The 16,644-nt window shown below is 33.0% G+C and overlaps 2 protein-coding genes across 2 annotated transcripts; one reads left to right on the forward strand and one right to left on the reverse strand.

Annotated features, from left to right (window-relative positions):
• The first annotated feature begins 288 nt into the window (after nucleotides 1-288).
• Nucleotides 289-3,286, forward strand: LOC149373341 (uncharacterized protein ZSWIM9-like). Its single transcript, XM_089597469.1, has 3 exons — nucleotides 289-382; nucleotides 2,412-3,056; nucleotides 3,150-3,286. Exons 1-3 carry the CDS (start codon nucleotides 289-291, stop codon nucleotides 3,284-3,286), a joined length of 876 nt encoding a protein of 291 aa, XP_089453595.1.
• A 5,523-nt stretch (nucleotides 3,287-8,809) lies between these two features.
• LOC149373342 (uncharacterized) lies at nucleotides 8,810-16,104 on the reverse strand. Its single transcript, XM_089597471.1, has 2 exons — nucleotides 15,309-16,104; nucleotides 8,810-8,841 (listed from the first exon to the last, which is right to left on the reverse strand). Exons 1-2 carry the CDS (start codon nucleotides 16,102-16,104, stop codon nucleotides 8,810-8,812), a joined length of 828 nt encoding a protein of 275 aa, XP_089453597.1.
• Between the last annotated feature and the right edge of the window lie 540 nt (nucleotides 16,105-16,644).

Here is a 16,644-nt window from a genome sequence, read left to right on the forward strand (position 1 = left end):
TCTTTTGGGTCGTAGTAAGTACCGGATTTTATTTCTCATACAGCAGAATCTCAGAAAACTATTTTAATCCTAAAAAATTCCTGTAGTATATTAAAAAAAAAATTGTCTCTCCAAATCATTATGTCTAAGCTTAAAATATGACGTACGACTAGTCTTGTACGAAAAAAATCTTATTTTAACACGTGTCATATATGTGAAACATAAATGTAGGAAATTCCACATTGACGCTTGACGATCATCATAAAAAAGGAAATCAGCAATCTCAACTCATACTGTCAAATGTAAGGTATGTTGGAGGATCCGAAATTAGGCGACAGCGGGCAATCCGTGGTGGCCCGAACTCGCTCAGCTAGGCCAAAGAACGCTATTTTGTTGATTTCAGGCGAGTTCGGGCCACCGCGGGTCGCCCACAGTCGCCAAGTTATCCATTTAAAAATCCTCATTTAAATTAATGCGAAATATCATTAGTGCTACATGCATTTTAAATTTGTGCTGAATGCAGATATGACAAATGGATTCATCTATATGAAAATCCATATGGATTAATCCATATGGAAATCCATATGGTTAAGTCTATATAAAATTCCATACCGATAATTACTCTTATTGTATATTCTATTCTTACACTGCTATTCTGACAAAATAAAAATTCCAGATATAAAATTCATATGGATTGTTCCATATGGATCCATCCATATGGAAATCCATATGGAAATCCATAAAGAAAAATCTATATAAAAATCTATTCGGGTAATTACTATTAGTGTATATTCTATTAATACACTGCTATAATGACAAAATAAAAATTCCAGATACAAAATCCATATGGATTGTTCCAAATGGATCTATCCATATAGAAATCCATATGGAAATCCACATGGATCAGTCTATATAAAAATCCATATGGATAATTACTCTTATCGTATATTTTATTGTTACAATGATATTCTGGCAATATAAAAATTTCAGTTATAAAATCCATATGGATTGTTCCATATTGATCTATCCATATAGAAATCTTTATTTAAATGTTTTCTAAATATTATTAGTGCCACATGCATTTTACACTTATGCTGAATGCAGGTATAGCAAATGGTTCTGTCTGTATAAAAATCCATATGGAAATCCAAATAGATAAATCTATATAAAAATCTATTCGTATAATTACTCTTACTGTGTATTCTATTCTTACACTGCTATTATGACAAAATAAAAATTCCAGATAAAAATCCATATGGATTGTTCCATATGGATCCATCAATATGGAAATCTTCATTCCAATAAATGCGGAATATTATTAGTGCTATATGCATTTTCCGCTTATGCTTAATGCAGTGATAACAAACGCACACGTCTATATGAAAATCCATATGGATTAATCCATATGGAAATTTTTTTGGATGAATCCATATGGAAATCCATATGGATTTCGTTCCAAAACGCCATATGGATTTCCATATGGAAAATCCATATGGATTTCCATATGGATCCTTTTGATTGGGTATGCTAATGTCCTTTATGTTATTCTGAGTATGTGTGGTGTTAAAAGTCGTCTCTAGGAGAAAACCATCACGCTTATCACCAGCAGGTCAAATCTACTATAAAGAGCTCCCAGTATTCACCAACCATTATTGCCAAGAACAAAAAAATGAGCCTCAACACCGGCAAGTTAAGTCAGCTGAACGATGCATTCTCTTTTTTCCTGTGTAACATCAAAGCTAGGGAAATTATCAAACCTACTCTTGCATAGTGCAAACAGATCAAGTTTGCTGCATGGGGTACGTTGTCCTGGGTAATTGCATAGTCACCAAGGAACTGGTCAGCTGGACAGCTAAGATGCATGGATCAAGTTAGCCTGAATGACTGCATCATCACCAGGACAACGAACACTCCCCCAGCACATGCACGTTAACTTTTTTTAAATGAAGTAGGTTTACTTTAGTGACTGAATCGTCGCATTGTCAAAACGATCAACCTATATCTGTAGTGTTAAAACCGCGTCGGCTGCTGCTCGGCTTGTTTACACATGTCTATATATGTTATGAATATATATAGTACGATAAATATATATATGTATATATACATATATATATACATACCTATATATATATATATATATATATATATATATATATATATATATATATACATACCTATATATACATATATATATATACATACCTATATATACATATACTGTCTACCCTGCTCATTTCCCGAGCGAGCCTCTATTCACACTTGAGTGAGACTGGACAGGGTACTTACCCCCTCCACGCTTCCAGAGTCTTATAAGACTGGATGAGAAACAACCGATTTAGTGCAGTAATGACGTTATTGCCTTCGATATTACATATCGCTTTTTTTTTATACACGAGTCCTACAAACTCATTAAGTAATTTGAAAAATTTTAGGAGCAACTACAAAAATTTTAATTGATGAAGAAAATAAATTTCAAGGTCTCTATTTTTGTACGGAACACATGAAAAAAAATATGGCAAGGTTTCCCGAAATTCTACTAATTGATGGAACATACAAGATTTTTAAAAACAAATACACTCTGATGTTAATTGTTATCGAGGATAATAATGGTCGCACACAAGTTGTTGGTGTTGGGATTCTCAGTAATGAAACAAAACCAGTCGTTAAATGGTTCATAGAATCATTTTATAAATCACATTTCGAAGCTTGCCAAAAAACAATCGGTGTGATGACTGATAAGGATATGACAGAACGGACAGTCATTAAAGAAGTATTTAAAAACGTAAACATGTTCATTTGTCAGTTCCACACTTTGAGAACTTTTTCTCGGGAGATTTGTACAAATAAAATGAAAATTACTTTACAAGAGAGAGAAGAAGCTTTAAAAATAATTGATAGAATGGTGAAAAGTTCAAATGAAAATGAATATGAATGGAACTATAAACAACTTAAAGAGAGGACTCCAAAAATAGTTCAAGAATATTTCGAAAAAAATTGGGCACCGATTAAAAAAGAGTGGACAAAATTCAACATCCTTAAATCAAATTTTGGGAATCTTACAAATAATCGTATCGAAAGTATCAATAGTAAGCTAAAAGGTTATTTATATAAGTATAATTCACTCTGTCAATTCATAACTGATTTTTTTGAATGGAATCAACATCGTCTAGATGAAGCTGATTACACAGATATTCAAAGAAAATTAAAAGAAAATGTACATTCAGTACAAAAAACAGACTTGGGTAAAACCCAATTGAAATACATGGCATTTCTAACTCCTTATGCAGCACAAAAAATTGAAGATTAACTTAAAAAATTTTTATTCGTCTCTTTTGTCAAAATTAATTTTGCTGAAAAAAAGTGTCTATTCAACATGAACAATGAGACTTTAATAACTAATACACAAATGTGTCAATGCATTAGTAACTAGAGTATGGACTTACCGTGCCGCCATATCTTTGCAGCACGGCGTTTGTTTAATTTATCACTATTTGATGAAAAATTATGCCACCGTCGCTGGTGGGAAAAAAAAGCTGGTACTCTAACAGATCAAAATTTCTTCAATACCTACTCATCATCAAGTCACCATGAACCCACACCAATGAATAATGTTAAAACAATAAAAACTCCAAGAAAATTAGATATAAATGAAAAAAGAAGACAACTAAAAATACGAACTGATGAAATAATAGACGTAATATCTGTACAAAATAATGAAAAATATAGAACTAATATAAAGCATTTAGATACAATGCTGAGTTTACTAAAAGATAACAAAAAAATACATATTGTTGAAAAAGTATCAGACAACATATTATTACAAACTTCTGAAGAGGATCAAAGTATTGAAAATTTGTTTAAACATTTACATATTTAAGAAAAAAAAAAAAATCTTGTAATAAACTTAAAAAATGTGAAAACACCAAAACCTCAAAAAATAATTGGACAGGTAAAAGGAGCTTAGTTGTCGTATCAGATACAAAAAAAACCGATCAAAAAAAGGAAACCCATTTCAGATATATGATTTTTAAAATTATTAGTCGTCTTACAAAAATTAGATAATAACACATTAAAATAAAACATTGATCTATGTTTTCCAAACAAAATAAGAAATGTGTGCAATTTAACATGCGATTATTCGTGTACAAAAAAATAAATGTATAATTATGAAAGTTTTTAAAAATAAGCATTGTATTGTTAACAAAACATACGTATTGTAACCATATTCAAATTTTTTTCTATTATTTATGTAGATTGTCACTTTTAGTAATAAAAGATGTAAAATGAATTTTATGTACTTTTATAAATAAATTTCAAACTGTGTATTTTAATACAATTTACAGAAAAAACAACTTGAATAGAACAAAATCATCATTTCTAACTTAAAATCCTATATTATATATTCTACAATGTATACTTTAATGTAAAACGATTGTACTTACAACACTTTACCTATTGAAAGTGAGAGCCTGGAAAACTACACTTTGACAAAAAATAAAAATTAGGTGGATTTTTATTAGTTTATAAACAAAAAATATACATACCTTATAAAATTAGCATGTAAACATTAATTTTCTTTCTTCAAGTAAAATGTGATTATAGAGACATGTTCACCCAAATACAAGAATAAAATTTTATGTAGGCTTTTACGTGCATATTTTTTAGTGATGAAATATGCCACAATGCTTAATGGCATTAATAAAGAAATCCAGGGACTAATAACGAATGCAGTGAATCACAAAAACATATTCTAAATATGATGAATATGAGAATATACACATTAAGCTGAAGTAAGTAATAATACATTAGTACTCTGATTATACATAAACTAACGTGTAACAAGGCTTACGTGCAAGTGCCAATTAATGTTTCTAATACTTGCGTCCGAGTGCTAATTGGTATGTTCTAATTCTAATAGCCGTAAGCTGATAGTAGATAAGCTATGGCGATTCCGGCCCAGGTGGGCTCGAGTCGCCAGGCGATTTCGGCCCACTCCCTCTCCGCGGCGAGGGGCCCCTCTTTTCGGGTGGAGTGGTCCCTGCTGCAGCCAATGGGCGAGCAGGAGCTGTGGCTTTCTCGCATTCCTTGTGCGTGCGCTGCTTGAGGTTGCGTGCGCCAGCTGCAGTGCTGCTTGAGTTTGCGCGCGCTGTTTGAGTTTATGCGCAATGTGCATTAGCGCCTGTAGCGGCGCGTGCGCCAGCTGGTGACGTGCAACGCAGTTTGAGTTTGCGCGCGATGCAATGTGCGTAAGTCGTCTGCAGCGTTGATTTGCGCGCGCTGTTTGAATGTGCGAAACCGTGTGCAGCTTGTGCACATGGTAGTTATATGGATACAAAACTTTTTTTTTGTGTTAGCGAGCGCGTTGCATGATAATGTAGGATGTGGAGTGGTAGGGAAATAATTGTTAAACATTTTTTGTTTTATTTTTAAAATCAGTTTGTATTAAATGAAAAATGTACATGATTTACAAAACGATTTTGTTAAACATGTTGTTCTTAAAATACAATGCATTCTTATAGCTCTATATTATTATTATCATCGTCATCATCATCATTAACCCATTCCATATTAAAGTAAAATTTTTTCATTCGCTTCACATTATGAAGAGCACACATGGATTTGTAGGCTCCGTTGTGATGTACGCAAGTAGTAACCAATCTTGGGAGTTCGAATGGTGGATAGTCTGTCATATCAGTGACCTTAAAGCCAAATCTTTCAAGCCACTTTTTTTTTAAATCTCCAATGACATGTATCTTTTTAGCATTTTCAAGATTCTCCCGTAAAATATTTCCTATCTCTGTATACTCAATTTTTCCCGAGTTCCAGGTTAGTCCATGATAGCAAAGTTCAAGGTATAAATTTTCATGTTTATACTTTTGAGGTAATTTTCGCCAGCTGAAGGGTGCTTTAAAAAGAAATACTTGGGCTTCTGCATCGTTAGTATTGAGCGGGAGGATAGCCAATTCTTTGAGCACATAATCATTACCCGGTTTTTTGAAACCTTGCACGTCCACAAAATACTCCATCTTTCGCAATTATAGTATTTAATTTTATTGCTTTTTTATTTTTTCGTAACCTTGATTTTTAGGACAAGATCCTTTGTTGGTTGAATATTTATCGATGAAGTTTTTCAGCCCAGATTTCTTATTTCTATCATCATCATCCTTAGTTGGGATTTTTTGATACTTAACATTAGTTGTAAAATTACTCGTACACGGTTTATGTGACATATTGATTAAACTAAAGCTTATTAAACATATTAATTTTCAGACAATTTTACAGTCTTTATCTTTCGATTTTTCCGCAGATTTTGTTTCATCAACTCTTATGTCTTTCTTCTCGTTTCTTCTCACAAATTTTTCCCACTCTTCTTGTCGTCGTTTGTTTTCTGCTTCTTCTTTACTCCAGCTGTTGCTCCGACCTTTATTCATTGTGGTTGAAAATAAACTGATGCTAGCAAAGCCTTGAATCAACTTTATATCTACACAAGTTTCTTGACATCCCCACTCATTGGACTGTATTGAACTATACGGTCGTGCAAAATTAAGCAATAAGCTGACGTATTGGCAGGAAAATTTGTATGCGACTCAAATTCTAGCCTCACATCTACTGGAGCATTTTTCAATGACTCGTTTTGTTTTGAACAATCGAGGACGATTAAAGGTATTCGATTGAGAAAGTGCTGTTTGCCCAGTGAAGGTGTACAATCTTTGCCATAGTATAAATTTTGAAAATTAGCATACATATGATATAGCAATGCATACTGGTTACGCGTTATATCAAGATTCAGATCACCATAAGGATAATATTGTGAATTTAAGTAGAGTTTCACATTTCTTATGTTGCAGTGATCAAACATACTGGCGCTTACATTTTTCTGATTTTTACGGTTAGTTTGAAAGGCTAAAATAACGTAACGTGGCTTTTCCAACTGATTTGATGTTTTAACTGTCCATATATGTTTGGATGTGCTAGGTAACAGGGGATACTCATATAATTCCCAAGTTCGAAAACTCATAGGTATAAACTTGTCTTTTTGCAGATAATTTAATAAACGAATTTTATGAGAATCTGACATTACCACATATGGCATAAGCCACTCGAGCTTCAATATTACTATTTTAAAGTCTTCCCAAGTTTCTACGGCTGTGGGATCAGCAGCATTAGCATTAACTGGAGTTTGCAACATGGCATTTATATCGTTTCTTGCTCTTGTAAGTATAAGCTCATGTTTTACATTAACAACTATTTTACGATAGTCTTCAGCAAAACCCAAAATCATATTCAGTGGAAGCATGATATCAAAGTAGCCGTTATCATTTGTAAGATCATCAGCTTCTTCTCCAACACCAAGCCAACCAGCATTTATCATAAATTTTTGATCAGGACGAAGTGATAACCAATTTTTCATAAGGGTTGTTAATCCAACATTTTTGCACTTGTCGACCTCTATGGCATTTATCTCATATCTTATTTCTTCAAATAAGTGGCAGATTGCGTTGTTTATCAAAGCAGTATTTGTTACTGCTGTATTTCCATCTGCTTTGACCAATCTTCCATAAACATGTAAAGAACTTCTGGATGGTAGAAGACACAAATCTTGATGTTGAATTGAAATTCGAATTTCATCGCTGTTACCATATGTTGAAGATGCATACGGCTGATGAGCATGAATCTCATAGTGCGCAATTGATTCGTCAAATGCGACTGGAGACTGAATACTTAGAATCTCGTCCATTTTGTATACAACAAAAAAGTATCCAATTTAGTTTCCACCAGGGCTTTTTATTTTTAGACCGAGACTTTTTATAAACTGTATGTTTTGATGAGTTAGTTTTCGACGTGTTGGCTGTCTTCTTAGATGTCTCGATGCTTTTATGGACTGTTTTTTCTGACGTCTCAACGGTTTGAGAGCTCGTCGTTGACTAAGTGCTGGAGTGCATATTGAGCTACCTATATGATTTGTTTGATTATAAATGATACCCATTATGAAGAGGGTTTTATATGCAATCTTATAGTTATGACTTCACCACGAAAATTAACTAAATTACCGTCCTGATCTACTATACGTACTTGAATATGATCAATAATACGTCCAATAATCGGTAAATAAATTATTTGTGAAGGAACTTCAATAATTTTATATCCTGGTGGTACTGCTGGAAAAAATTCATGAATCGTGTGCACTTTGTTGCTATTTATGTAAGCTCCTCTCGTAATGTTACATTCAACTCTTAATGCGTTTATCTTTAGAATAGCTACAGGTAAGTCTGAAATATGAGTGGTGTTATTGTTAAGAACTCGCTGAGTGAAACCTAATAGACGACCTATAGAATCTTTAGGTCTAAAGTCAATGGTATGGCTGCACTTGATAACACTTCGAAGCGTATTATTGTTTGGCGTAATATCAAGAGTTATGTTGCGAGGTTGTAATACTTCAATTAAAAATGACTTAATATCTTCGATCTCATAACTACCGATTGGTAATACAATAACTTGATTGTCAACGTAAAATTTATTACAATTTTCATCAATATTTGGAATTGAGTTGAATGACAAAAGTTCTACTAAGCCAAGAACGTAGCTGTGTTTTGGCGATAATTCAATAGGTGGAAAATATTGTGCTTCTAAAACAGAAGAAGTACCAGAAAGGCTTAATGTTAATGTTTCTTCCATCATTGTCAAAGTACAACTAAGAGGTTTCTCTTGATGTAAGAAAGTTATATTTGTTTTGAAAGAAACTTTAAGCACAAATGACCGCAGTTGTAAGAGTTAAATTTTTGATAACGCTTATGATTATATTTCCCATTATTAACTTTTAGATATAACATTAAGTCGATAGGTGGCTGAAGATCTCCAAAACTGTCAAAATATACAACATTATTACCACATTTTCGATAAGCTACCTAGTGAGTTCCAGGTCCATTCTTATCATCAAGATTTACTATAGCTGTTTCAGAAAACCGCGGGCCATCAGCAGGTAAGTTGTTTCTCATGAATACTCCACGAAAACGTGGGATTTTTAAGATTTTAGAATATTTCATCAAATCTATGTTGGTCAGAGCTCGATCAGGTAATTTTACTGCTTTCAACTTTTTTTGATTTTTTTTTTTTTTGTTTTTTTTTTTTTTCTTTAAACCTTTTCCAACGTAAGGCTTTAAATAGACTCCTAATCCAGTTTTATGAGGTCTGAGATAAAGACCTTTCCCGAGGGCAATAGCTTCCATGGTTTGATTATGTCTCTGACTCTCAGCTAGCTTCTTTTTGGCTGACTTAGTAGCATTGATGCTTTTAATAATTCCTGCTATTCCATTGGCTATAGCACCTGTTGCACTCAAACCAGCAAACAAGGGTATCAGAGGTAGAGCTCCACCAATTTGAGTAGGAAGGCGTAAGATGCGGGGAATTTTAACATGCTTTTTACCACCAGATTTTTTAACAGCAGTACGAGCACCTTTCAAAGCACTACTAATAACATCTTGAGCTTTTTTGCTATTGGTATTCATGTCTTGTGAAGCAGCTTTAATAATTGCACTTAAAGCACTACCTTGTTTTTTTAAGCTACTCTTTTTTCTTTTCCTTTTGTTAATACAATGTTTCTTCTTCTTCTTCTCCTTCTTTAGCCCCATACCAAATTTACTTTTAAGCTTCATAGCGCCAGTCACAAAGGTAGCTGCTGCTTTTTCACCAATACTTGAATCTGAAGCTTTAACTCTTTGCCAAGCCTTATCAGCTAAAATTTTATCTGCTTCGCGTCTGGCTTTTAAATCTTGTCGATTTTTTGAGTATGCTATATCATGCTCTTTACACGCTGCGTCCAGCGGATTAACTCCTGGATCTCCTCTAGCAAGACGCTTAGCAAGCTTAGTACCAGGCCCACAATACTGATATCCAGGCAAATGAAGCTCTACTGGTAAAGAATTTATGATTTTATTTACAAGACCTCGTCCTCTCTTACGATGCATGATCATGATGGTACATGATGATGATTAGTCTTCAGAGGTTGAATTATGACTAAGCGTTCGAGAAAACAAATAATGTATTTATAGTAGACGAATTCGTTACAATAAAGAGCTCAAAATATAAAAGCGATATACTAATCAATTAAAAGATTAGTTGTCACTCATCCTTCATACCGAGTAGACATGGAATTCAAAGAACAATCCATAAAATTACAAGTTCCGAATTTTGACGCTATTGTAAAACAAGAAAAGCGTTCAAATCGACATGGTGAACTACTCCCCGATAGTATTCGCGCAGTATTTTGCGGTCCATCTAATTGTAGTAAAACTAATAGCTTATTGGCTTTAATCGTGCATCCCAATGGTGTTAAGTTTGAGAATGTGTATGTGTATTCTAAATCGCTGCATCAGCCAAAATACAAGTTTTTAAAAGATTTATTGGAGCCCATAGAGGGTGTGAAATACTTACCTTTCAGCGAACATGAGACTGTAGTTTCACCCAATGATGCTTTACCAAATTCTATAATGATTTTTGATGATATAGCTTGTGAAAAACAAGACAATGTAAAGGCCTTTTTCTGTATGGGTAGACACAAAAATGTTGACTGCTTCTATCTTTGTCAGTCATATGCTCAAGTCCCAAAGCATCTTGTAAGGGATAACGTTAATTTTTTAGTTTTATTCCGTCAAGATGATGTTAATTTGAAGCATGTGTATAATGATCATGTAAACTCTGACATGCCATACATTCAATTTAAAAATTTATGCTCTAATTGCTGGAATGATGATAAACATGGATTTGTTGTTATAAATAAAGATAAACAAATGAATAATGGTCGCTACAGAAAAGGTTTTGATAATTTTGCTGTACATTTAGGACATACCTAGTGCAATCATTACAGTCAGTCGCAAGACATTGAAGCATCATCATCATCGTCAGCATCATTATCATTATGTACGAACAAGAGAAAGATGTTCTACATCAGTTAGTGAAGGCACGTCAGGCTGTTAGAAAAAAGTATAGACTATTGAAGTTTGGGAAAAATGAAGCTGAAAAAGTGCTTAGTGAAACTTTTAAACCAATTACAGACCCTCTAATGGAAATTGTTGCCGAAACAAAAAAACGAAAAAATAATAGTAATAATTCTGTTACTCATAATTATTTTTATAATAAAAACGATGAAGAAAATAATAAAGTTGATAAAGAAAAGCATCCAAAAGACAGAGAAAAGTTTAGTGACAGTGATATAACATTCGAGTCTGCCATTAGTGAAAGTGATGATGATACTGATTTAAATAATACTATTCAGAATCAATCAGTAGATTCAGCGCAAATTAGTAAGAATTCATTAAATAATTTTTATTTACAAATACTTGATGAAAATCAGAAAGATTTATTAGATTTAAAGTATGGAGTGCGGAAAGAAAATGAGTTGTACAAACTTGGCGATTCGCGAATAGAATTTGAAAATAATCATATCAAAATATATGATTTAAAGTATCCAATGACTCCGGGATTAATGGAGCTACTCATCAAAAAGCATCCTAATGAATCTCTGTTGACACAGGAGGATTTTGAAAAATACTACATATTATTAAAAATATCAAATGTTCACAGAAAAGGGTTTAAAAAAAACGGAGCTATACGAACCCATAATAGTAATAAGTTTATTAAAATGATTGCTCCAATGTTCGATCTCACGGTTCGTAAAAAAGGTGGATCGCTGCTACCTCATTATAAAACTGCTCGAATAATGCAACAAGTAGATTATACACACTGGGATGATCCTAATGAGTTAGTAGATCGCTTACGCTTATTAATAGCTGAAAAGTCGGCAGGAAATACAAGTCTTGACAATGAAATTTTATCTATCATCGAAGAGCTTCGTGAAGGAGGATATATATATTGATGTGCACAATTTTTGCTTTAGTATCAAAATGAGTGTTGATGTATTCGGTCGAAAACTAGGTAAAACCGAAGGCGGTAGCCGAGGTCCTCCTGGTATTGGATATAAACTTACAACAGATGGGCAGTATGACTTAAATAACAAAAGATTGTGCAATGTTGGAACACCGAAACAGCCTCAAGATGCAGTAAATTATGCTTACTTGATTAAAGTAATTAAAAAGCTTGAAAAAGAAATAGATAGCTTTCGAATTTTTGTATTCAACTTACAAAAAAAATTCCCATTTATTCAAGCTGATTCAGAAAACTTAAACCTAGACAATTAATACATGGAGCAAATCGTTGAGGAACTACATAAGGCAGCAAGGCGTAATTATCCTCGCCGAAAATTCAACATACGTGGTTTAGATGAGACTTGGCAAGCAGACCTTGTAGAGATGCAGGCTTACGCTTCCGAAAACAAAGGATATCGGTATATGCTCACTGTAATAGATATTTTCTCCAAGTACGCATGGGCTGTACCCATCAAGAAAAAAACTGGTGAAGAAGTAACTGCTGCAATGCATTCGATATTAAAAAAAGGACGGGTACCAGTAAACATGCAAACTGATCGCGGCAAAGAATTCTATAATGCAAACTTCCAAAATCTCATGCAAAAATACAAAATAAATTTATACTCAACTTACAGCAATCTTAAAGCTTCAATATGCGAGCGATTCAATCGTACTTTAAAAGATTTGATGTGGAAAAAATTTAGTTTGCAAGGCAATTATAAGTGGTTGAATTTAATACAAACGTTAGTTAAATTATATAACAATAGAAAGCATCGAACAATTGGTGTGAAACCGAAAGACGTTACTGCTGAAAATGAAGTTCAAGTCTTGAAAAAATTTAAAAAAAAATGTGAAAATAGTAGTAAGCCAAAATTTAAAATTGGTGATAAAGTACGTGTGAGCAAGACAAAACAAGCATTCGAAAAAGGTTATACACCAAATTGGTCGACAGAAATATTTACAATCATGCGAGTAGCAGCAACAAATCCAACGACATATCATCTGAAAGATTATCAAGATCAACCTATTTCTGGAGGTTTCTACGAGCAAGAACTGCAGAAAACAAAACATCCTGATGTATACCTCATAGAGAAGATCCTTCAAAGGCGTGGCAATCGAGTTTTTGTTAAATGGTTGGGTTTTGACCGTACTCACAATAGTTGGACGAATAAATAACTAAGATATTTGAATTACTTTAAGTTAAAAAATTATAAGATTGTAATATGTATCAAGTAATAATGAAAATGTTACATAGGAAGAATGTTTTAAATAAATACTTAAATTTTAGAGAAATTTGTAATTTATTTTTCACTTTTTTACATCACACATAAGAAAATATAATGTGTTTTCCATTGTATACAATAAATAATTTAAATTTATTTACAGCATCCAATAATTCATTATAGAATTCTTCGTTTTTAAACAAAGCTGCACTTATACTAGTCTTCAGAAAAATTTGAAATTCATCGTCAAGTTCTGCAACTATCTTGGGTCCGAATTTAGTATAAGCTTTTCTTAGTTTTGACACCATGTAGTTTTGGTCAGGAATCAATTCGGAAAGTTTTTTCGTTGGGAGAAAATCACTGTCAGCGATTTTGTTGAGTGTTGCAAGATCCATCTTTAACAAACAAAAAAAACGTGAAAGTTAGCATAAATTATTCAAACATAACATATGCTGTGTGAATATGCACAAATATTTAGGGGTAAACGCACCATCTACCGTACACCCGTAAATTCACTTTATTTTGTTACCATGATTGTAAGACAATTTGATACTAAATATTGACTCAGTAAATTTTCAACTGTTATTTAGGATCTCAAGAGAGCACTGAAATTTTTTTGAGGTGTAAGAGCTTGTTAAAATGATTTTATAATAAAAATATGAAATAAAAGTCGTGTTCCTATTTCCGTACTGCCGTTCTCATTACCGGACCCCATCTACCGTACGCGTTCCTATTACCGGACCCCATTCACCGTTTGACGACAGATTTGATTATAACCTCACATTTTTGTTTACAACTGCATATCGATCTCAGTGCCTGCTACATAAATCACGATGAAAATGTCAAAAGCAAAGAAAGATGGAAAATTGAAAATTAAGGAAAAAACGCCAAGTCAATTATGCAATTTAAAAAGATAGCAGACAGAAAAATCAAAAAAGAAAAACAATTACAGAGAGAGAAACTAAGATTAGAAAAAAAAAATAAAAAATTACGAAAGCAAGAAGAGAAGTTAAAAGCCATTGTAAAGAGAAAAAAAGTCTGTTGAGGAAGATTTAATGGACGAGACAGAAGTTATTAATTTACAAAAGCAGATTGGAGAACTTCAAGAGAAACAATTAAAATTAAACCAAAAAAGAAACAAAGATCCATCATGAGTAATTTTTGTAATGCAAGTTATTCTTGAATAATTTTTGCCAAGTGATGTTTTATTTAGTATTAATAGATTTAATTGTCGTTAAGCTGAAACTAATCTAAGTTTAATTACTGCTTGTTTATATGAAATAACTTATTTGCATTTATTGAAAAAAAATTTATTCATTAAAAAGATTTCTGTTTCATATCATGAGATATTATTGCTTTTAAATATTTTAATTAGACTGACAAAAATCAGTAAAAAAGCTTAAGACTATAATAGTAATCAACTTACGATGTTATGAATATTCAAGAATAACTTGCACTACAAAAATTACTCATGATGGATCTTTGTTTCTTTTTTGGTTTAGTTTTAATTGTTTCTCTTGAAGTTCTCCAATCTGCTTTTGTAAATTAATAACTTCTGTCTCGTCCATCTTCCTCAACAGACTTTTTTTCTCTTTACAATGGCTTTTAACTTCTCTTCTTGCTTTCGTAATTTTTTTTTTTTTTTTTTCTAATCTTTGTTTCTCTCTCTGTAATTGTTTTTCTTTTTTGCTTTTTCTGTCTGCTATATTTTTGAATTGCATAATTGACTTGGCGTTTTTTCCTTAATTTTCAATTTTCCATCTTTCTTTGCTTTTGACATTTTCATCGTGATTTATGTAGCAGGCACTGAGATCGATATGCAGTTGTAAACAAAAATGTGAGGTTATAATCAAATCTGTCGTCAAACGGTGAATGGGGTCCGGTAATAGGAACGCGTACGGTAGATGGGGTCCGGTAATGAGAACGGCAGTACGGAAATAGGAACACGACTTTTATTTCATATTTTTATTATAAAATCATTTTAACAAGCTCTTACACCTCAAAAAAATTTCAGTGCTCTCTTGAGATCCTAAATAACAGTTGAAAATTTACTGAGTCAATATTTAGTATCAAATTGTCTTACAATCATGGTAACAAAATAAAGTGAATTTACGGGTGTACGGTAGATGGTGCGTTTACCCCTACTATAAGAAAAAAAAATAAAAAAATGAAAAAAAAATGTTACCTTGACTGTATTTAGGTTTTTTACGAGGTGGTTCACTTAAAGGTGATGTCAGCTTCTGTTGATTGAGTTCAACCTTACTTGGACCTCTGCTGGAGTGTAGAATGAGCTTGCCTGGTTGAGACGACTCCTTATATGGTACCGATCCCCCCACTGTAGGCTCATCTGCTAGTGTTCTGTCTATTTTTGAGGGATCCAATACAGGAACAGTCCTTGCAGCTTCTCCTACCTGATTGGCTACCCCTTCTATCGATCCTTCCCTCTTATTGGATGATTCATCTCCCACTATGCTATAATGACCCCATGGTAGAGTATCGGTACAACCAGGTTGCAAAAATCGTTTGTCGTCGTGTGCACTTAAAGCAATTTTCGTTTCTTTTTCAGTGTATAGTTGATGATGACGCGATCTAATAATTTTCTGCTCTCGAGTGATGCTAGTATTTTCAGTCAGACACTTGATGTAATCATCAAAGGTTATCGTAGCTCCTACAATGGAGCTTTTTACACCTTTAGCTTTTTTTAATAGTTTTTGATTTTGAATTTTTACGCTATACATTTTACTTCGCAATCCTACAAATTCCAACATAATATTACCATTGCATTCATCTTTCATAAGACCAACAATTTTTTTGTTTTCACAAGGCATATTAAAGTCATTGTTGATAGGATAGTCCCACGTGTCAAATTCTCTGATATTCTCACGCATCATATTATAGATATTTTTATTCGTTATTTCATATATAAGACTATCAGTGTCGGTATACAACAGTTTGCACTGATCCCCGATTTTATTTCTCATAAAATCATAATGAAATTGATACACAAGTGTTTTGGACAGGTCCAAGACACTTAATCCTATGTATATTAGTTTTTTAATAAAAATATCAGTGCGCATTAATTGTATAGCAACAAGCTGCTCGTCAAATATGTCACAACTATGAAAATTGGGACGTGAAATATATGCTTCTGCCCCAAATCTTCCTGCCCACTTGTTGATAAGCTTAACATCAATTCGCTTGCGCTCATTTTCCATTGTTTTTCCATATACTGCATTATTAAATAATTTGTACAACATCTTCTCAAAGTCATTTTTTGCATTTTGACGTTTTTGACTGTTTAAGTCAATGTATGTTTTTAACCAGGAACTTTGATGAAACTGTATGGCTCTATAGATTTTTGTTATACGGAGACCATGACTCACAGCTTGCTTGAGTGCCCGATAGTGTATTACATACCGTTTTTTGTCGTACAGAGTAGTCAATAATTTTTTTTGTTTGGATCCTGGAGGTGTCATGTGCTCAGCACAGAATGGCAAATCCTTGTGTGCGTTATGGAGAGT

The sequence above is a fragment of the Copidosoma floridanum genome, unplaced genomic scaffold (assembly GCF_036245765.1).
Source record: "Copidosoma floridanum isolate Cflo_tuat_1 unplaced genomic scaffold, Cflo_Japanese_pri ptg000032l, whole genome shotgun sequence".
NCBI classification, from domain to species: Eukaryota; Metazoa; Arthropoda; class Insecta; order Hymenoptera; family Encyrtidae; genus Copidosoma; species Copidosoma floridanum.